The 22054-nt window shown below is 44.9% G+C and overlaps 1 protein-coding gene across 1 annotated transcript in view; it reads right to left on the bottom strand.

Moving 5' to 3' along the window:
* The window catches only part of LOC103190780 (LIM/homeobox protein LMX-1.2), a 35601-nt gene extending 23665 nt beyond the window's left edge, over positions 1-11936 (bottom strand). Inside the window, exon 1 of the mRNA XM_007911669.2 lies at positions 11896-11936. Within this exon, the coding sequence (XP_007909860.2) occupies positions 11896-11936 (41 nt within the window). The remainder of the gene's footprint in view (positions 1-11895) is intronic.
* Positions 11937-22054: the final 10118 nt, after the last annotated feature.

Here is a 22054-nt window from a genome sequence, read left to right on the forward strand (position 1 = left end):
TTAGAGCCCTCCCCTCACAAGTGAGTGGACCCGGGTTCAATTCCCAGGCAGTGCAAAACCTTAGGCAGTAAATACCCGGTTGTTAGTCGATTGGCGGATCGCTTTCCCGGGGATAATAATCCCCCCCAAAAAAAATTTGCTTAACTCAACCCACGACTGTTTCTGAGACGCTGCTGTGCACAATTGGCTGCCTCATTTCGCCCACAAAACACACAGTCACTGCACTTTACAGTGTATCCTGTGAAGCTTTTTGAGACGTCTCGGAGACGTGATAAGGCGCTGTATCAAATGCAAGGATTATCATTGTTATTAATATTATTGTTGGTCGGGAGAAGCAGTCGTGGACTAAGATGATGGGCGACCGATTTACTCGGGAGCTGGTGTGAGAGCTCGTTAGTTCCTGATGAGACAGATATCGGGAATGTTCATTCATCCCAAACCTTCCACCCTCAGATTGTGGCAAATTCTATCGAGCCTCCTGGGCTGACACCACAGCACACACAGTGACAGAAGGCGTGAAATCGTAATTTCAGCTTGAAAAGGCCCAACACACACTCGCAACCCAGGACTGCCCACTCACCTCGTACAGCACAGCACAGCCAAAGTGTTACTGGTCACCAATCCTCACCCACCACCTTCCCCCTGCCCCACCTCCGCCCTCAAAAAACCACCTCAACCTCGTGCCAGAATAATAAAATAATAATAATCCTTGCCTTTGATACAGCGCCTTATCACGTCGTCAAGGCGTCTCGAAGCGCTTCAAAGAATGTACTGTAAAGTGGAGTGACTGTACATTGTGCGGGCGAAACACGGCAGCTGATTGCGCACGGCAGCGTCCCCACACAAACAGTCGCGGATTGAGTGACCCAATCAATTTTTAATAATAATAATAATAATAATCCTTGCGATTGATATAACACCCTATCATGTCATCGAGACGTCTCTATGAAAAATACGCCAAGTGGATCGACTGTATTTTCTGTGGGCGAAACGCGACAGCCAGTTTACGTACAGCGGAACTCTTCTTGATAAAGCTCTTATGTTAATCGCAGATCGCAGCTCACGGCATCATTGGGCGGTAAAGTAATCACCCTCGCATTTGATAGAGGACCTTTCGCCTCAGGAGGAGGGCTCAAAGCACTTCGTGGAATTTTAAATGTGTAACGTAGCCAGTGTGGGTTTTGTGGGCGAAAGCAGCAGCCCCTTTGCACACAGCGATGGCCCCTCAAACAACCGGGAGACCAGAGAGAGAGTGAGAGAGGGACAGACACACAGAGAGAGAGAGAGAGAGAGAGAGAGATGGTGAACTAAGATTTGACATCTCTCCCGAAGCACAACACCTCCGACATTGAGGAAAACCTCAGGCATTGCCCATCCCTGGAGCATCAGAAGCTGGACTCCGTGAATTCAAAGTCCCCCTCCCCCCGATGCTAGGGGAGTTTGAACCCCACAATCTCCTGACTCGGGGGCACGAGCCACTAGGGACTGAGTCACGGGTTCGGTCACCAAATAAATCAATAAGAATAACAATCTGCTCTGAAGTGACACCTACACAGTTCAAATTCTGTCTCTCCCCCCCCACCACCACCCACCCCCTCCACACTCCCTGATTAAATATAATTCATTATACGTCCAAAATAAGATTTAAAAAAAATTCACGAGAGCTGCCTTTGGAAATAAGGTTAACGCTGGCCTCATCCATCATGTTTTTAACAAACCAATTTAACATCAAGAGCAGGAGTCAGGCCACATCATTACCTTGTCATCACTAGTTAAGGGCAGGGTCCCTGGGCAAAGCCCCTGATACGTGTAGCTTTTATCTCATTAGGGTCGGCCTTATTTGTCAGTCTTTTTTGCTTAAAGATAAAGTGCAGGAAAAATAATCGCATTATAAGCAGGTTAGCTTCTGCCAGAGAGCTCAGCCCGATCACCGCAGCGACAACACATCAATAGCAGGGCTTTGCCACACTCCAACTCGCGCTATTTCCTTAAACGGGAGCTTCTCAGGAAGGGGATCCCGTTAGAATTCCCAGCCATCCCCGCGGGAACGCTGCTCCCCAAATAATAATAATAAGAAGAATTGTAATAATAATCCTTGCATTTGAAATAGCGTCTGATCACATCGTCGCGACGTTTCAAAGCGCTTCACAGGATATATTCTAAAGTGAATTGACTGTACATATTTTGCGGGTAAAACGCAGCAGCCTATTGCGCACAGAAGTGTCCCACAAACAGTCGTGGATTGAGTGACCAAATTTTGTTTTCGGAGGGATTACTATCCCCGGAGAGCGATCCGCCAATCAACTAACAACCGGGTTCCTACTTACTGCGGGGTAAACAGAGGCGCGTGGAGTAAGGAAACTTGCCTAAGGTTTCGCCCTGACCCGGGAATCAAACCCGGATCCGCTCGATTGCAAGGCGAACGCTCTAACCACTGAGCTATAGGACTCTGTGAGGATACAGACACCCACACAAACACATTATACATAGCCACACGTTGCAAATCTCGGATCTCAGCACTACCTCCATATGTTGGTTTGGTTATAAAGTGAAGTCACGAGCCAAACACCCTTATTAAATCCCAGTTTGATAATAATAATAATCCCTGCATTTGATATAGCGCCGTATCACGTCTTCGAGACGTCTCAAAGCGCTTCACAGGATATACTGTAAAGTGAAGTGACTGTGTATTTTGCGGGCGAAATAGGGCAGCAGCGTCCCACAAACAGTCATGGATTGAGTGACCAAGTTATTGTTTTTTTAATCCGATGCACCAGTGATCTACTGTTGGGAGCTTTTCAGACTTTTGGGGAAAAAGATCAGCGAAGCCCGCTTCTCTCCTGATGACCAGACACGTTAGCTGAATATTCCCCCCATTATCTGGGTCATAGTCAATCCATCTTCATAGCCTAAGAGGTGTAAAAACTCGCCCATCAGCGAAAGGGGAAGAAAAGAAAATCGCAGGGTCATTAATTTAGCCACCCAGGGAATGTGGCACCCCAACCCCCACCCACACCGCACACTCTCACATCTAACCCAACTAATCTCGGTGTGAAGATAGACACTTGAGCTGAAGGCTGCAATTAAAGGATAATTAGGGGTTATTTCACCAAGTGATTGATAGACACTGGGCAAGAGAGAGAGGGAAAGAGAGAGCACACTGCATCTTGTTACATCCTAATAGGCCAGGACACCATTCCGCACTTGAGACAGTAAAGGGCTTTCATCTTTATCTCCAGAGAGATAATCTACTATAGGGAGTGATCTAATGTCCTGCTCTGCTGGTGTCCGGGAGGTGATCTCTCTCTCTCTCCAAATCGTGAATCTTCCCCAGGCGTTCCTGTGACACACTTCATTTTTCTTTTCCCTTTCTCCCCCCCTCCCAGTTCTCTCCTCTTTTCTCTCTCTCTCTCTCTCCCCCCCCACCACCCCATCCCCTCTCATTCTCTTCCCCACCCCCCCTCCCTCTCTCTTGCTCTCCTACCCCCCATCTCCACTACCCCAACTGTCCCCTACCCCACCTCTCTGACGCTCCCCCCTCTGACTCCCCCGCCCTCTCTCTCCCCCCACTCTCTCTGTCTCCCTTTCTCACCCCCTCTCTCTTACCCCCCTGTGTCTCTCTTTTCCCCTCTCTTACGCCCCCTCTCTCTCTCCTCTCTTATCCTCCTACCTCTCTCTTTCTCTTACCCCCCCCCACCTCACTTACGCCCCCCCCTCTCTCTCCCTCCCTCTTACCCCCCTGTCTCTCTCTCCTCTCTCTCCCCCTCTCCCTCCCATCCTCTCTCCCCCACCCATCCCCATCCCCTCTCTCTCGGCAGCTTCTCACAGGATGAAGTTGTTAGTTGTCGGATGAGGTTCATCCAGCGACTTATGCAATGCTAACGCTGAGACTTTTCGCAGTAACTTTGCGTTTGTTTTAAAAGACAAAAACATTTCCAATCGCCCCCTTCTTCCCCCATATTCAGATCACACCTGAAGACCATCCTTTTCGACCGTGCTGACGGTCAGCTCCCCCCTTGACCCCCCACGGACTCCGGCTTGTGCGCTCCGAGACACTACACCTCGTGTTTAAGAGTCTCCGAATCAGACAGAGTTCCCCAATATGTGGATCTCCCAGTGTTGGAAATGCAATGCGCACTGTCTACCCCGAGAGACGCACCTGCTCACATAATCCCAGATACCTGAGGCGCAAACTGGCGAGAGGCTGGGGAAAGTGGAGGGGGGAGAGAGACCCTGGAGTGTGTGTCGGGGAGGATGGGGGGTGGGGGGAGAGAGTAAGTGGGGTGGTGGAGGATAAGTGGGGGAGGTAACTGCTGGAGTTTAACCAGGTAAAACCACAAAGCTTGGTTCAGTTCATTGACGTCCTTAGCTTTCACAAGTGTCACTGATATCTGACTGCAGTGTTGGTCAGCACTTAAGTCTCCAATTACCTACAATACACATTTCAGTTTATCAGAATCATTAACTAAATTGCCTACAAGACATCAGAGTATATATATTACCCTTCTGTTAAGCTTACCCATGAGACACAGGGCTGCAAACAGCCCAACCATCCAACGTTTGATAATTAACCCTCTAAGGCCACTCAAAGCTTTTCTCCTGTGTTTAAATTAAGCTACTTGATGCGTTTTCCATTCACTATTTTATATTCAGATTTCTTCCCCTTCCTCCTTCCCCTCGTTTTAGTTTTGAACCTTGGCCTAAAATAAAGCCATTTATTTGTGCGGCAAAACAGGCAAAACTTAAGAGCCCCAGTCTCTCTCCCTGCGGGAGTTGAGACGCTGTGTGGCGGAGTCGTTGCAAACAGCAATGGGGAAATGTGCCCTATCCATGTTGGTAACTATTGTATTTTATTTTCCTCCCTTTATAATTAATTCCCTATCTCCCCCCCACCACCACTACTCATACAGACTCTCTCATTCCCTGCAGTGAAAGTGCATTGAAATTCCAGACAGTTGCTGAGTAAGTATTTTCAGAAAAGGCAACATTCACCCCTCCACCTCCACATACACTCACTCTAACACACACTCACTCTAACACATACTCACACACTCACTCTAACACACACTCACTCTCACACATACTCACACACTCACTCTAACACACACTCACTCTAACATACTCACACACTCTAACACACACTGACTCTCACACATACTCACACACTCACTCTAACACACACTCACTCTCACACATACTCACACACTCACTCTAACACACACTCACTCTAACATACTCACACACTCACTCTAACACACACTCACTCTAACATACTCACACACTCACTCTAACACACACTCACACATACTCACACACTCACTCTAACACACACTCACTCTAACATACTCACACACTCACTCTCACACATACTCACACACTCTAACACACACTCACTCTAACACTCACTCTAACAAACACACACTCACTCTAACACACACTCACACACTCACTCTAACATACTCACACACTCACTCTTAGCACATACTCACACACTCACTCTTAACACATACTCACACACTCACTCTAACACACACACTCAAACACATACTTACAAACATGCACTCACCTCCCCCACACTCAATCTCACACAACTCACACACAAACACAGACACGTACATCCCTATGCTAGGACAGTGAACCTCACACATAAGACGTATCAGACGGGACCATACACCTACAACAACAACAACTTGCACTCATACAGTGCCCTCGACACCAGGCAGCGTCTCAGAGTGCTTAAAATACGACTTATGCAAACTATGAGTTATGTCAAACTTGCATAGAATATAAACTCTGGAACGGGACTTGGTCAGATGTACGACTCACTTAGTCAATTATACGATCGATACAGATCAGACTTGTGATGCGAGTTTTACTGTAACTGCAAAATAACAAAATAGACGACTACAATATCAAACCCAAAATGTCTCCCGCAATACACACACCCTCCTCCCCAACCCCACTCACCCACCCAAACTCCCCCCCACACACAGACCCTATACACACGCGCTCCCCCCACCCACACACACACACACACAAATATACACTCCCCCTCCCATTTAAGCCATTCCTGCCCAGAGCAGGGTAGAGACAGAGCCTGGTATTTGATACACACACAGCACAGCCAAACCCGGCTCCCCCCAAAGCTGTTGGTTGCCCTTTGATGCCACTCAGTGATTTTCTTCTACTGTCCAGAGGATCACAAGGAGAGAGGATAAAAAGAGAGGAAAAAAAAGGGAAAAGAGATTGAGTTACACCTGCCCCACCCCAAACACACACACACAAGTACATTGAGTTCCAATGCACACCGTCTGTAACTACCAGACTATGGAGTGTCAAGTTCACGCTATCTCCCTCTTGGTACCATGGCTGCCATTGGATTCCGAGGGAAATTCAGGCTCCTCTGCTTTTAATAAGAACATAAGAACATAAGAATTCAGAGCAGGAGAAGGCCATTCGGCCCTTCGTGCCTGCTCCGCCATTCAATAAGATCATGGCTGATCTTCTCACCTAACTCTGATTACCTGCCCTATCCCCATATCCCCTAATCCCTCTATTTTTCAAGAATCTATCAGTCTCAGCCTTGAAAATGTTCAAGGACTGAGCATCTACAGCCTTCTGGGGTAGTGAATTATCGAAGGTATAATATTTGCATCCCAATAAACGGCTCTCGATATGTTCACCTGTTATTTTGATAAAGGGGTTGAGTGGGGAGGGGGTTATTTGCACATTTGTACTGAAAGGGAACATCCTTCAATCCCCTTTAAATTCACCAACCTGTCCATTCCCTCCATACTGCCGATACCATATCCCCTGCTCTGCCCGCTCCACCATCACAGGTCAGGCTTTCAGCCTCTCTGCCCCCACCCTCTGGAGCCCCTCCGCCTCACTCCTTCCCTTACCTCCTTCAAGGCCGGTCTCAAGACCTTTTTGATGGACGACGCCTTCGGTCATCTTCCTCCACTCCAATCACCCCCCACCCCACCTGCCCGCCACCCCTCTCTGATCCCAACCCCCAGCTCGGGTGCAAACCCCTCACTGTCCAGCCCCTTGAGACGTCCTCCCACGTGAAGGCCGCTATATAACTGCAATTTGTTAGTGTTGTATATGATCGCAATGAAAAAAATATAGACATTCAGAGAAACCTCTTCTCCATCTCCTAACCCAGCCGTCAATAAACAGCGGTGTCCCACACAGCCTGCGTAGTTGCGCTCAAACTTTCTCTGCAGCTAAATTATGTCCAGGGTTGCGTGAGATATTGGGTAACAATGAGGGAACAAGCAGTGAGTGGGGTAATGATAAATTTGTTTCGTTTTTTTCTCTCTCTCTCCGAGTGCAACTCTCTTTAAAACGTACTGGCCATCTCTCGGGAAGGCTGATTGGGAGTGGCAGTAATTATCGCAGAGCAGGGTTTACAGAGTTCCAGCACTTAAGAAACTGACTATTTTCATTAGCGTGATCTGTGCCGCACAGATTTCAATCTTAGTTAAATAGGGAGGAGGTAGAAAGAGCGAGAGAGAGAGAGACAGAGTGAGCGAGCTCAGGGGCTGTGTAGAGTTTTGGCAATGGTGCTCACAGTAAATGAACTCCCAACATCTGGTTTGAGTTTGGGTGGCTGTGTTCAAACAGTGAAACCTTTGCCGAAGGGAATTTCACCCCTTTGATTCCTATTCCCTGGGCTTACTTTAATTGTCATTCCTCATTACTTACTATAAGGTGCAAAAATAAAAAGATTTAAAGTGGACTGACCGAAGGCCTTTTTTTTGGAAAAGGGGTGAAAATAAGACTCGGAGTGTCTTTGAATGAATGGAGTGTAAAAATAATAAATATTTTTATGACGAAAGGGTGATAAAAAAAACAATGAATTGATGCAGTTCCTTAATGTATTTTCTCATGTAGATTTTGTTCTGCAAAAACACACAGTCAAACCATTTTACAATATATCCTGCAAAGGGCTTTGAGACGTCTCAACGACGTGATAAGGCGTTATATCAAATGCAAGGGTTATTTTTATTATAGATTTTTTTTTAAATCACCACCTTGCCCAGTGTTTGGCCATTTCAAGTAGTTGACAGCCAACTTAAGTAACGTTCTCGAAAATAGCCTCGGTCTTTTAAAAGCCTTCTGACAATATTAAACACTTCTATAAATATTATTCAGCCGTGCTTTAACAGTGCTGAGTTTTACAAATACAGTACGACAGATGTATGTTTATAGCATCAAAGTGTTTCTTTTTACATTTTATATAAATTCATACGATCTCCGATTAAACGTAAAAAAAAAGAGGTTTTATTTAATCCTTTTCAAAATGTTGGCAGGGTGGGCGTTGGGGTAAGTCTCGGGAGGTCAATGAAACCCACAAGGGGTAAATGAGATGATAAATGCAACGAAGGTTCCTTTCTACAGCTCCAGTAGCTGAACGGAAATAACTCTGCTCTCCACAAGATTCCTAACCCAGCCCAGTGAACGTCAATAATAATATTAATCCTTGCATTTGATATAGCGCCTTATTGTGTCTTCAAGACGTCTCAAAGCGCTTCACAGAATATACTGCAAAGTGAATTGACTGTGCATTTTGTGGGCGAAATGTGGCAATTGCGCACAGCAGCGTCCCACAAACAGTCGTGGATTGAGTGACCACATTTTTTTTGGAGGGGTTATTATCCCCGGGAAAGCGATCTGCAAATCGACTAACAACCAGGTTCCTACTTACTGACTAGGTAAACAGAGATGTGTGGAGTAAAGAAACTTGCCCAATGTTTTGTCCTGCTGGGAATCAAACCTGGGTCCTCTCGCTTGCTAACCAATATGTTACAGGACTCCACGCAGCCACTTTATGGGTGAATATGACAAAAAGCCTTCTAAAACCACACGCCTGCTATTTAGCCACTTCTTGCAAGGCTGTGTCTTAACAGGTGACACAGGCCCTAAGGTAGAGCACATTCATTTATTTATTATTATTATTTTATTTTAAAAAAAACACAATTTACTAAATTTCTAAAGGAATCAAAGTTAGATGGTATCGGATTCCTTAACGAGGGCAATAATAATAATCCTTACAATTTTGACCCAGTGCCTTTACGTGGAAACATAGAAACAGGAGGAGGCCATTCAGCCCCTCAAGCCTGTTCCACCAGGTTATAAGATCATGGCTGATCTGTACCTCAAGTCCCGTTACCTGTCCTTTCCCCATATCCTTTAATACCCCAACCTAACAAATAGGTCACATCAGGAGGACGTCTCAAAGGATTTTACTGTAAAGCGATGCGACGGCAGTCAATTCGCGCTCACGGTGACATCTCGCAAACAACCGTGTAGCCAGTGACCAATCTGACAGGTCAGATCCCGAGACTCGGCTTTTGAATGAAAAAATCTTTTCTGAGAAAAAACAGCCGAACTTTCACACCCTCAATATCATGAGGTGGGGTTTCGCTTGTTTAATGAAGACAAGTTAGTGCGCGAGCAATGGATGCCAACGTTGAGACTCACGGATCATAATAATAATCCTTGCGTTTAATACAGCGCCTTATCACGTCTTCGAGACGTCTCCAAGCGCTTCACAGGATACCCTGTAAATGGATTGACTGTGTATTTCGTGGGCAAAATTGCGCCCAGCAGTGTCTCACAAACAGTCATGGATCGAGTGATCAAATTATTATTATTTATTTATTTTGAAGGGATTATTACCTCCCGGAAAAGCAATCCTCCAATCGGCTAACAACCGGGTTCCTACTTACTGCTGGTAAAAGCAGAGGCGTGTGGAGAAAGGAAACTTGCCTAAGGTGTTGTCCTGCCCAGGAATCGAACCCAGGTCCTCTCGCTTGCGAGGCGAGTGCTCTAATCTCTGAGCTCCAGGACTCCACAATCGAGGGTTCTCAAGTCTCGGAGAGAACGTGTGACGGTGTGAGGAGAGAGCAGCTAACGGGACACGAATTGTGGTGTCACGTTAAATCTTTGCATGTGTGACTTTGCTGCCACTTTTGCCTACAACAATCCCTGTAACCTGACTGTGTTACACCACAAAGCACTTTGCGATGTTTTGACATCAGGCGATACATCAAACACACGGGTGGGACTATTATTGCTGTGGCAAAAAATAACATACAGGAAGATGGTGAACAGTAGCTCAACGAGGAAATAAGTTAGTTGAATGGCTTTGTTTTGCTGGGTACAGTCGTGCTGTCACTGTGGAGAATGGTGATGAACCTCAGTAGAAATAGCGGCTTACACATGAGGGGGACGTCTCAGAGAACTTCACAGGAATCACTGTAAAGTGTAGTGACTGTGTGTTAACAGGAAAACGCAGCCGTCAATTTGCACATAGCAACGTCCTACAAACAGCTATGAGGTAATAATCCTTGCATTTGATACAGCGCCTCATCACGTCGTAGAGACGTCTCAAAGCACTTCACAGCATACGCTGTAAAGTGCAGTGACTGTGTATTTTGTGGGCGAAACGTGGCAGCCAGTTGCGCACAGCAGTGTCCCACAAACAGCCGTGAAGTGAGTGATCGATTTTATGTGGAGGAATGTCGGCCAGGACACTGGGAGGGAGTAACTAGAAACAAAATCTTGACTTGAGAGGCGAGTGCGCGACGGACTGAGCCCACGGGCCGACAGCTACAATCCCGCAACACAACAAGCAAACAACGGCAGCCCCTGTGCGGTCAGTCTATGAGAAAGCTTTTCTAACGTTGAACAATGCCTTAAGAGTGACTGTGTGTTTCCTGGAATGCAGGCCGTGCACTGAGCAGTGTGGTCTTTTATCCAACACTTTCATTTATTTTTTTATTAAACTGTTGCCTTACAATTTCACAGACACAGATCTGTGGCGGCTATAACCTCTGCTGTACGTTCCCCCCCACCCCCCACCACCCCAACTCCCTTTGACGTTGTAACCACATAATCCTCTCTCCAAATCACTTGAAATACCCGTGCATAAATACCTTGAAAATCGGTCCGAAATGAAGTCTCCCCCGTTTAATGGGAACAGCATGAGAAATGTTTGTTTTTTAAACAGGGAAAACCCAAAACAAACCTTCCGTCTTTTTTTGTAGTTCTATTGGATTAGAGGAAGGAATTCAGTGTGTCTGATGTGTAGCGGGCGGGTGGCTAACCTCCATCCCTCCACATTCCTAGCCTCGGTCTCTGGTGTTAGAGAGCCATGTCGCTGTCCTAATGAGGCCAATGGCACATTCCCTGCTTGACTCTTGACTTCTTCTCCCCTTTCTCTCAACCCCTTAAACACCGTGCGGAGCAAGCGATTACAGGTTCCTAATCCTCTCTGAAATGTGAAGTAGGAATCTGGGGTGACTTGAGTGGGTGGGGTGAGGGGAAGGGGAGCGGGTGGGGGTGGGGGAACATCTGATCGTGAGCGGGCAGGAGCCCATGCGCACAGAGCCTCCTCGGTTCTGAAAATCAGGTCGGGTGGGAAATAATAATCATAATAATAATAGTTATCCTCGCATCTGATACAGCGCCTTATCACGTCTCAAGATGCTTCACGGAACATACCGTAGACTGGACTGACTGTGTATTTTGTGGGCGAAACGCAGCAGCCAATTGTGCGCAGCAGCGACCCCACAAATAGACGTGGATTCAAAGACTAAAATATTTATTTATTTATTATTTGAAGGGATTATTACACCCGGAAAGCGATCTGCCAAACGACTAACAAACGGGAACCTACTTACTGCTGGGTAAACAGAGGCGTGTGGAGTAAGGAAACTTGCCTCAGGTTTCGCCCTGCCCGGGAATCGAACCCGGGCCCTCTCGTTTGAGAGGCGAGAGCTCTAACCACTGAGCTAGAGGACTCTGTTATAAAAAGCGACAGGCGTGGTGTTGTTTTTTGTAAGATCATCTTTCATCTGTTCTCCATCTCAGGTCACAGGTTACCTTTTCCAAACATCACTCACGACACCCGATCGATTCGCCATGGTCTCAGCCATAAGGCCAGCGTCTCCGAATGTAACTTCGTGCCATGCTACAGCATGGTTTGCCCCCTCCCCACCCACAGCCCCCCCACCCCACAGCCCCCCAACGTGCTCCCCCCACCCCCACCGATAAAGAAAATGGCTTCTCAAATTAAAAATGCACGGATTCTAATTCTAATTAATCTAACGACAACAACTGGCATTTATATGGTGCCCCTCACGTGGGGTAGCGTCCCGGAGTGCTTCAAAGTGGCGGACAGACAGTGACCGCATAAAAATATAGATACGTTAGCCTGGGCAACGATAAATACATGCAACAAGGAGGGGTAGGGATTTGTTTTTAATGAAATTTCTCTGCTCTCTGGAATGAATGCACTGGGAGGGGAGGGGAAGGGGTGGGGGGTTGGGGGGGGGTGGGGGTTGCTGTGTGTGTGTTGATGACCGGTGTAAAGTCCCACGTTAAGTGGCAGGAATGTTGTTTTCCTTTCTAAAGTGGAACATCAAATTACAAAGGTCTTGTTTCACTGGGCAATGGTAGTGGCCACTTAGCGTCTTGACAGATATTGGAGAATGGGACAAGACTGACTGGTGGGAGAGAGAGAGAGAGAGAGAGACAGACAGACAGACAGACAGACAGAGACAGAGAGAAATAAGAGAAAGAGGAGAGATAGAGAGGGAGAGAGGGGAGAGAGAGAAAGAGAAAAATGGAGAGGGGAGAGAGATATGGAGAGGGAGAGAGAGGTGGAGAGGGAGCGAGAGGAAGAGAAAGGGGTATCGAGAGAGAGACTGGGAGAGAGAGGAAGAGAGAAAAAGAGAGAGGAGAGGGGGTGAGAAGGAGAGAGAGGGGGTGGGGAGAGAGAGCTTCTCTTATCCCCATACAGTGCCCCAGAACGCCTTAACTGGAAGCCAGTGTTAAGCGCTTAAGTGTTCTGGGACATTACCCTGCGTGAGGGGTGCTGTGTAACTGCCAAGTTATTCTTGTTGGGGATGCAGGTTCTTCTCAGTCAGTCACAGTTACCAGTTTATCCCGAGTTAATAACCTCTCCCCCGCATCCCCCACCTCACCCCAACTCCCTCCCCCCCTCCCCACCCCACTCAAATCTGGCCCAAAACAAACTAAACTACGTCTGCAATGTCGCAGCTAAGGGGATGCTCAAGACAGTGCAAAAAAGCCAAGGATTTCTCTCTCTCTCTCACACACTCTCACACACATCACCAGAAGCTAATGTGAATTATTGTCAATTTCCAAAGGAGAGGAAGGAAATCTCCCGGCATTTTAAAGACAATTTTGATGTCAAATTTAGGCTCTCTCTCTCTCTCTTTCTCTTTCTATTTTGTTTCGCCCACAAAACTCGCTACTAATTCTCTGTATGTTAGGGACTAAACATTCATTTGCAATATTCGTCCACAAAATATACAGACAATTCACTTTACAGTGTATCCTGTGAAGCACTTTGAGACGTCTTGAAGACGTGATAAAGCGCTGTGTCAAATGCAAAGATTATTACTTCCAAAGTTTTAATGTCTAAAGTCGTTAAAGTGATTCCAACTCAGTCAGATAGTCCAGGGGTTTTTTTTTCACCCCTGTTTTTTGTAGGTTTCAGAGTGAGAAATTGGGGAGGAGTNGGGGGTGAGGTCAAAAAACCCAAATTCGCTGTTTTTGTAAAATATATATCTTGCAAAGTAAGATATTTCCAAATGGGTTTAGTTTGCCTCAGTTACATTACACATTACATTTTGTAAGAGTTAAACATCACAACAAAAAAGTGTGGTACTATTAATAAACATATATTTTAATATATATATACACCAATAAATATATATTTTTAATATATACACTATTAATAAATATATTAATATATATACACTATTAATAAAAATATGTTTTTAATATATGTATACTATAAATAAAAATATAATCAAATACTATTAAAAATATATATTTTTTAAACATATACTATATGTTATTTGAAAATACGAAAATGTATTGGTCGAACAGAAATAAACACACGCGTTTGTTTCATTTAAACAAGCCTTTTTGGGATTAAAATTAATGTGAATAATAGCGCATTTTACAATCGACACTTTTCACACACACACACATTCCCTCGACATCTTTCGCCAAAGAAATACATATAATAAATAAAACACATTATAAAAAGCAGTTCTGAGCAAACTCAGTGTTAATAATAATAAAAAAAAGAGAGGGATTATTCGAATAATTATTGCCTGCGAATCAGTGGGAAATAAGGGTGTATTTTCTTGTGTTGTGGATGGTTTGTTAGTGGGGTGGGGGGGGGGGGGAGAGAAAAGCAAAGCATCGGGATTAACAATAAAACAATAAAACATTTGCTTATTTCCGTCCAAACAGTTAAATACCTTTTCGTAGTTAAAAAATAATATATATACATTTTGGGAAATTATATGTTTTATTAATTGTGTCGCATTTGTGTTGTTGTGATGTTTAAATATAAATATGTATGTGTAAATATATATATATACATACAGAGAGAGGAGGGGGTGCAAATAACATAACGAAAGTGCGCGTTTTATTTCTAAGGTTTGCACAGGTTGCAATTTATTTTTAAATGATATAGATTTTATATATATATAAAGAGGTTCTGCTTTTAAAATGCTAAATGATAACCTCCCATATTGCAAATTAGATCAGGGGGAAATATCAAGAGAAATTGGAGCATAAATAGTGGAGTGACATTGAGCTCCTGGGGGGGGTTTGGTCTCAGATGAACAAGTATTGACAGAACTATAAAGGAGGAGCAAATCAACATGAAATATTCAACAGCTGAAATTTGACTAAAGTCTCCATACACTTACACACACACATGCACACATACATGCACACACACATACATGCACACACACACACACAAATATACATATACACACATATACATACACACATACATGCACACACATACATACACACATACATACACACACATAAATATACATATACTCACATACACCCACACATACATGCACACACCTCCATACACATCATACACTTATACACACATATACATGCACGCACACACACACATATACAGACACACATATATGCACTTACTGACACACACATACACACATATACATATCTGCGTATAAATACAAGATTTGTTCACAAGGTTTTTTATTGTGACAAATAATAATGTTATCCCTCGCCCGGCCATAAAGTCACCAGTTATTATATACCAATGGAGAGACATTTTAAGAGACTGTCGACTCTAAGATATTACATACAGCTGACGATTGTAGTTAAAAGATAATAATAATAAAAAAATCTTAATAGTTAATAATAATACTCATGATTATCAAGATTTAATGCAATGCCCTTGTACGTCTGAAAGCGCTTCACACGATTTACCACGAGGTGCAGTGACTGTGGATTTTGTTAGGTGAACGACTACTTATTTTATTCATTTAATTTCTTTTGGAGACTTAAAAATAATCACCCTTGGGGTTCTGACTGGGTGTCAGACCAATACTAAAAGCAATCACAGAGAGAGAGAGAGAGAGAGGGAGTAGGAGCCAAGGAGGAGAATATATATATATACAAATAAATTATTGAGAATTAATGTTGCTTCATTCAAAAAAGCGCAACAATAATATTTCTCTCCTCTTCTGTAACAAACTACACACAGACTCTCACACACACAAAAAGAGGTAAACTCTCCCCTAAAATTAAAGTTACTGGTGAGATATGAATATAATTTCGAACAGGAGTGGGTCAGTGAATGTCTTGAGCAGAGAAAGAGAGGAGCGAGTGAATAGCGAAAGGTGCGCGTTTTATTTCTAAGGTTTGCCCAGACTTGGGGTGTGTTGAATTTTTCGCTTCGTTGAAAAGAGCTTTGATTTATCTAAATGGACACACAAAGTATTTTGTTCTGTACCAAATGACTGTATTCTGACTGCATTTTGTCGGCGAGAAATACTTCTCTTTTTTTAACCTTAAAAAATAAAATTAAAAATATTAAAAACCATCAGCCTTTCGGTGTTCCGACCAGGTATCAGAGCGATCGATACTTTATAAAAATTAAATAAAACAACTAAAAAACAATTGTCAAAAAATATTTAATGAAAAAAATATATATTGTTAGTTTTTTTTTAACTTTTTTTTGCATTTCACTGTAGCTGACAATTTTTGCAGCAGTAAGTAATGTACACACTGTGAGGTGAGGGTTATACCCACAGTCGTACGACAGTATAATAATCCTTGCAATTGATAAAGCGCCTTTTCACCTCTTTGAGACGTCTCAAAGCGCTTCACAGAATATGCTGTAAAGTGAATTGACTGTGTGTTTTGTGGGCGAAACGCGGCAGCCAATTGCGCACAGCAGCGTCCCACAAACAGTCGTGGACTGAGTGGCCGAATCATTATTATTTTTTAAGGGATTATGTATATGGGCTTTTTCACGTAGAAAGTGTATGCAAATGACCGAAGCCAGAGCTATAAGTGTGGAGAATATCAATGGAGTAATTACAGTTGCTGTTAATTTCTCACACCACTCCCTGTGGGAGATGGGAAGCAGTTCCCCTCACAGCAAACCTAATAATGTAAGCTATGAGCTACCACCGCTTAAAATCGCCCTAAGGTCTTTGTGGCCGACTGCTAAACACTACTGCCCATCTCCCGGGAGAGAGAGACAGATAAAATGATTAAAAACTGCCAGATCTGGACAAGTAATCATTGGACTGACTGACAGTGCGTGCACAGAGAGAGGGAGGAGGGAGGGAAGAAAGAGAGTGAGAAAAGAGAAAGAGGGAGGAGTGAGAGAAAGAGAAAGAGAGGGAGAGAGAGATAGAGAGAGAGATGAGGAGGAGGAAAGGAAGGGGAGAAGGAAGAAAGAAAGGGGGGGGGGGGTGCGGGGGAGAGGGAAGAGAAGAGTGGCAGAAAGAGCGGAGAGAAATAAAGAGAAATAGAGGAGGAAAAGAGAGAGAAAGAGAGCGAGATAGAGAGGGAGAGAAGGGACCAAAGGAGAAGAGGAGAGAGGAAAGAGAGCAAAAGAGGAAAACGATGTGGACTGAAAGTTGTCTGTTTCTTCCAAGCATCCGACCCTATTTATACCCATCTACTTCCCTCCTGAAACCACAATGGACTCTGCCTTCATCCCTTGACTTGGAAGAGGATTCTATCGGCTGTATCCCAGTCATAATATTCCCTGTGTTTGATACAGAGCCTTCCACGTCGGGAGGACGTCTCAAAGCACTTGGCAGGATTTTACTTCCCCAGAGTGATCACTAGTGGAGCACTTTACAATATAATAATAGTATAATAATATATTTTCAGTGTGACAAGGCTACAAACACAAATGACCATCCTCACAGGACCCATCAGGTCAAAATGTCTCAAAGTGCTTCACAGGGGAGTTAAACGAAAAATAAGTGACTGTGTGTTCTTAGGCAAACTCCACGGTTAATTTGCTCCCAGCAACAACATCAACAACAACAACAACTTACATTTACGCACCGTCCTTCAGCCAGGGCGAGGGGGAGATGATCATAGGCGCGGTTGAAGAGGTAGATTTTAAGATGGGATTTAAGACAGGCACGGGGCGAGGGGAGAGGGGCCTGGAGGGAGGGAGCGTAGGGACTGAAAGTGACCACCAATATCTCGGGAACCCTTCGGATTGTTAACGGGATGGATAACCGGGATAGGAGGGAGGAAGCGATAATCATTTAACACTTCGAAGCTGAGAATCCGCAATCTTCTCCAGCGTCAAAAAAAATAGTATTAGTGCAAGTGAGAGTGGTTTTAGATTTCCAAGAGATCAGCGCTGTGCCTAGTGCGCTAATATAGGCACTTAACTTGTTGAAATCCTTTTTTGTGAGGCTAATCCTGCGGATTTATCCACTTTGGCAGCTTCCAGTCCTGTAACCAAATTAGAGCCTCTCAAATCTGAGCACCAGATTGGTGAATCCATGCCAAATCGTTTCAGTCCGTCGCTCAACCAGCCTTTATTGTTCCTCTGCTGTTGATTAGCAGATAAAACAACCGTGCTCTGGGGCCCCAGAATAGCAAACCTTGTAAATCACATCGTCACAATTTGTGGAGTCCCGGAACATCAGTGGTTAGCGCGCTCGCAAGCGAGAAGACCCGGGTTCGGCAGGGTGAAACCTTCGATAAGTTTAACTTACTCCACACATGTCTCGGTTTACCTAGCGGTAAGTAGGTACACCTGGTTGTGAGTCAATTGGAGGATCGCTTTCCGGGAGTAATAATCCCTTCAAGCAATAAATAAATAATTTAGTCGCTGAATCCATGACTGTTTGTGCGACGCTGCTGTGCGCAATTGGCTGCCGTGTTTCGCCCACAAAATACACAGTCACTCCACTTTACAATATAACTTTACAATATAACTCTTTGAGACGTCTCAACAACGTGATAAGGCTCTATATCAAATGCAAGCTCAACTGCCAATTTACGTTCAAACAACCATGGAGTGAGTAACCAATCTTATTTGGGGATTGTTGGCCAGGACATAGTGAGAGAGAAACTCTCTTCTCTTTTCCAATAGAGACACAGGACCTTTAACATTCACCTGAACAGACAGACAGACAGACGGGAGCTGGATTTAACGTATCATCCGAAGGACTGTGGCTGTCTTTGCCCTGACAATGTGCTGTCTGCCCTCTCCAAAGCAAGAGCAGACACCAACGACCACCTGCCCTAACAGAGGAGGATTGATTATCCGCTGTGTTGTCACACGCACACAGCTGCCCTGTGTAGCTGGTGACCAGCCGGAGACTCTCACGCTGTAGGCGAGGCGATCAGTTACTCACTGCAGCTTCCAGCAAAGCAAACCCTGAGAAATCACAGCGCTTAAAGGTTCCCAGTACCTTTTAGCAAACTTGCTGAAATGACCAAACCTAATGAAGTTATCAATAGCTCTAAGATGCTCTCCCGCCACCCCTCCCCCCCACCGCCCCGCACATCCTATCCAACAACTTGGAGCGAGCAAAGAACTAGTGTTAGCCCACAAAACACACAGTCACTACACTTGACAGCGAATCGTGAGCGTTTTGAGTCTTCCCGCTGACGTGAAAGGCACTGTGTCGAATGCAGGTATCATTGCTAATGACAGTAATAAGTTGGGTTTCTGCTGTTTTTAAAAGAGAGTTGTAGAAAATTAACGGCTTCAGAATTAAGGCCGTGCTCAGAAACGTTCCTGTTTTGTGGAGCTTCTGAAATAATAATAAAAATAACAATAATCCTTGCATTTGATATGGAGCCTTATCACGTCATTGAGACATCTCAAAGCGTTTATCAGAATATATTGTAAAGTGGAACGACTGAACACTTTTGCTATATAAAAGCTTCATAAGGAGAGTAAATCAGGTCCTGAGGGGAATTTCTCCCCAGAGCAGAGATGTAGCCGAGAGCATTAAATGGCAGCAGGGATGATAAGTTCAGTTCCACAGACACAGACACACACAGACACACACCAGCTACTGCAAATTTCCTTTCCGTGGTTTGACAGCCAAGAGGAGAAACAACATTAATTAACACACATCAAACACTCAGGTCTCTTCCCTGTTTATAAGTAGCTTTAATAAACAGGAGAAATCAAAGGTTGCTCATCCTGCGTGTAGGGGGGTGAAAGGGGGGGTGGGAGAGGGGGTGCGTCAGACAGACTTGCTGTGAACAAAAAAAATCAAATAAAGTCAAACCCACAGGACGCAGTCACTTAACCCTTTGTGATACTTACTCTCAAGCACATTTTATCTGTGTGCGGATTTGAAGCTTTCTCCCGCTCACTGTGTCAGACTAAGTTTCTCTCTCCCACTCCTCTGTCTCTGTAGCCCCCCTCCTATGTCTCTCTTTCCCCCTCCTCCCTCTCGCAGAGTTCCTTTGACTTTTTGTCAGGGAAGAAAATACCAATAAAATAAAAAAACTAATTTGATTGTCCATTTCAAGCGAGACGACCTGGGTTAGATTCCTGGACAGGTCGAAATGTTAAGCAAGTTTCCTTACTCCACACGCCTCTGTTTACCCAACAGTAAATAGGATCCCGGTTTTTAGTCGATTGGCGGATCGCTTTTCCGGGGGTAATAATCCCTTTAAAAAATTTAAGGAAACAAAATAATAATTTGGGCACTCAATTCACGACTGCTTGTGGGACGCTGCTGTGCGAAATTGGCTGCCGTGTTCTGCCCACAAATACACAGTAGATTCTGTGAAGCGCTTTGAGACATCTCGAAGATGTGATAGGGCGCTATATCAAATGCGAGGATTATTATTAATATTATTAATTATTATTATTATTATTCCAAACTCCCCCCCCCCGTAACCGGTGACTTTCCTTATCCCCAGCCGGCTCCGCTCTAAGTACTGAATACTGTACAAGCCACATAGTTTATGGAGCACTGGGGAGCGTGGGGGAGTGGGTGGGGGAGGGGAGGGGGGGAGAGAGGGGGAGGGGGGAGGGGGCAGTTAACCACAACGCCTTTCTGCCTTCCCAGTTATGCACCAGGTCCCAACCACTTCCTGCACTGCCAACAACCCGCCGACCACAAGTGTAAGAGAGGAAAAAGAGCGCTCAATTCCGCCCCTCCCCATTCCCCCCCACACCCCGCCTCCCATCTCTCTCCCCCTCGCTCCCCCCCCCCCACTTCTCTCTCTCTCTCTGGCTACAACAACATTTCATTTCAGCAATACTGGAAACCATATAACGAAAGGAACATTTTATATTTGAGTAAAAAAACAAGAGCGCAGGAATGCCACCGAGCTCTTACGGTAACACTGAACCACAACACTTTGCTTATCAAAATGCTGCGTTTCTGTTACTCGGATTTCATTCTCCCATTCCTCCCTCCCCACCCAACCCCCTGCGTTCACTGTCCAAATACTTTGGAGAATAAACCATCCCATTTGTCCCCCATTCCTGAAAGCTATTAGTTTCCCACTTGTGAATGGAACGCAGTAAGTTAAAAAGACAACATGAGTGCAATGTACTGTATATTACGGTTGGTACATTTTTGGGGGTTTGAGAGTCAAGAGAGGAATTTTTGCTCTGAAACCATAATCCTGTAACGTAACTTTCTGGCTCCCCCACCACCCCCGTCACCGCGACAGACTGGGAACCTGGAGAGATCGCTCTGGCTTTAATCGGCTTTTTTTCCCCCAAAGGTTCTGACGCCTGAGCTGAAAGCAGGGGATCGCGGCTTTGCACCAACGCGTAAAATGTGTGGAGTCCCTGTAGTGTAGCGGTTAGCGCGCTCGCCTCGCAAGCGAGAGGATCTGGGTTCGATTCCCGGGCGGGGCGAAACCTTAGCCAAGTTTAATTACTCCACACACACGCCTCTGTTTACCCAGCAGTAAATAGGGAGCTGATTGTTGGTTGATTGGCAGATCGCTTGCCTGGGGTAACAATCCCTCCAAAAAAAATGTGGTCACCCAATCCACGAACGTTTGTGTGCAATTGGCTGCCGCGTTTCACCCACAAAATACACAGTCACTACACTTTACTGTCCTCCCACTGCAGCGGCGGTCGGTAGACTGTTTACTGCTGAGTGACTCCGCATAGATCAGGATTAAATCGAGTTCATCCGGTATAGACGCTGAACAAAGAACCCGGAATCCATTACTGGATAGCAACCCAGTACGTGACAATATTCCCAGCCTGGGTCACTGCGGAGTGAGTCAAACCCCTTCTATCAGAATGAGGACCACGGGAATGGGTTTATTACTGGGAATCTGACTGACTAATTGAAACCAGACTCCACTTTCAACATGTGAGAAACAGCACAAACTCCTGAATGTTTTACCATTAAATCTAAAAAACAAGATTCCTCTCTCTTCTCTCTCTCATCCTTTCTTCTCTCTCTCTGTCTCTCTCTCTTTCTCTCTCTCCCCCTTTCTTCTCTCGCTCTCTTTCTCTGTCTCTATCTACTCCCACTTTCTTCTTTCTTTCTTGCCCCTTTCCTCTCTCTCTCTCTCTCTCTGTCTTCCTTCCCCCCACCTCCAGAAAATCTAAACCACCACACGACTGGTGTGTACTCGAAGCCGAGGTTAGTTTTGAAAGTCATTTAATCCTGAAATGAAAAGAAATGTTCCATCCGGAGGGATATAGATCTACCACTTAAACTATAAATGCTCCTGT

This window comes from Callorhinchus milii, unplaced genomic scaffold (assembly GCF_018977255.1).
Source record: "Callorhinchus milii isolate IMCB2004 unplaced genomic scaffold, IMCB_Cmil_1.0 Scaffold8, whole genome shotgun sequence".
Lineage (NCBI taxonomy): Eukaryota > Metazoa > Chordata > Chondrichthyes > Chimaeriformes > Callorhinchidae > Callorhinchus > Callorhinchus milii.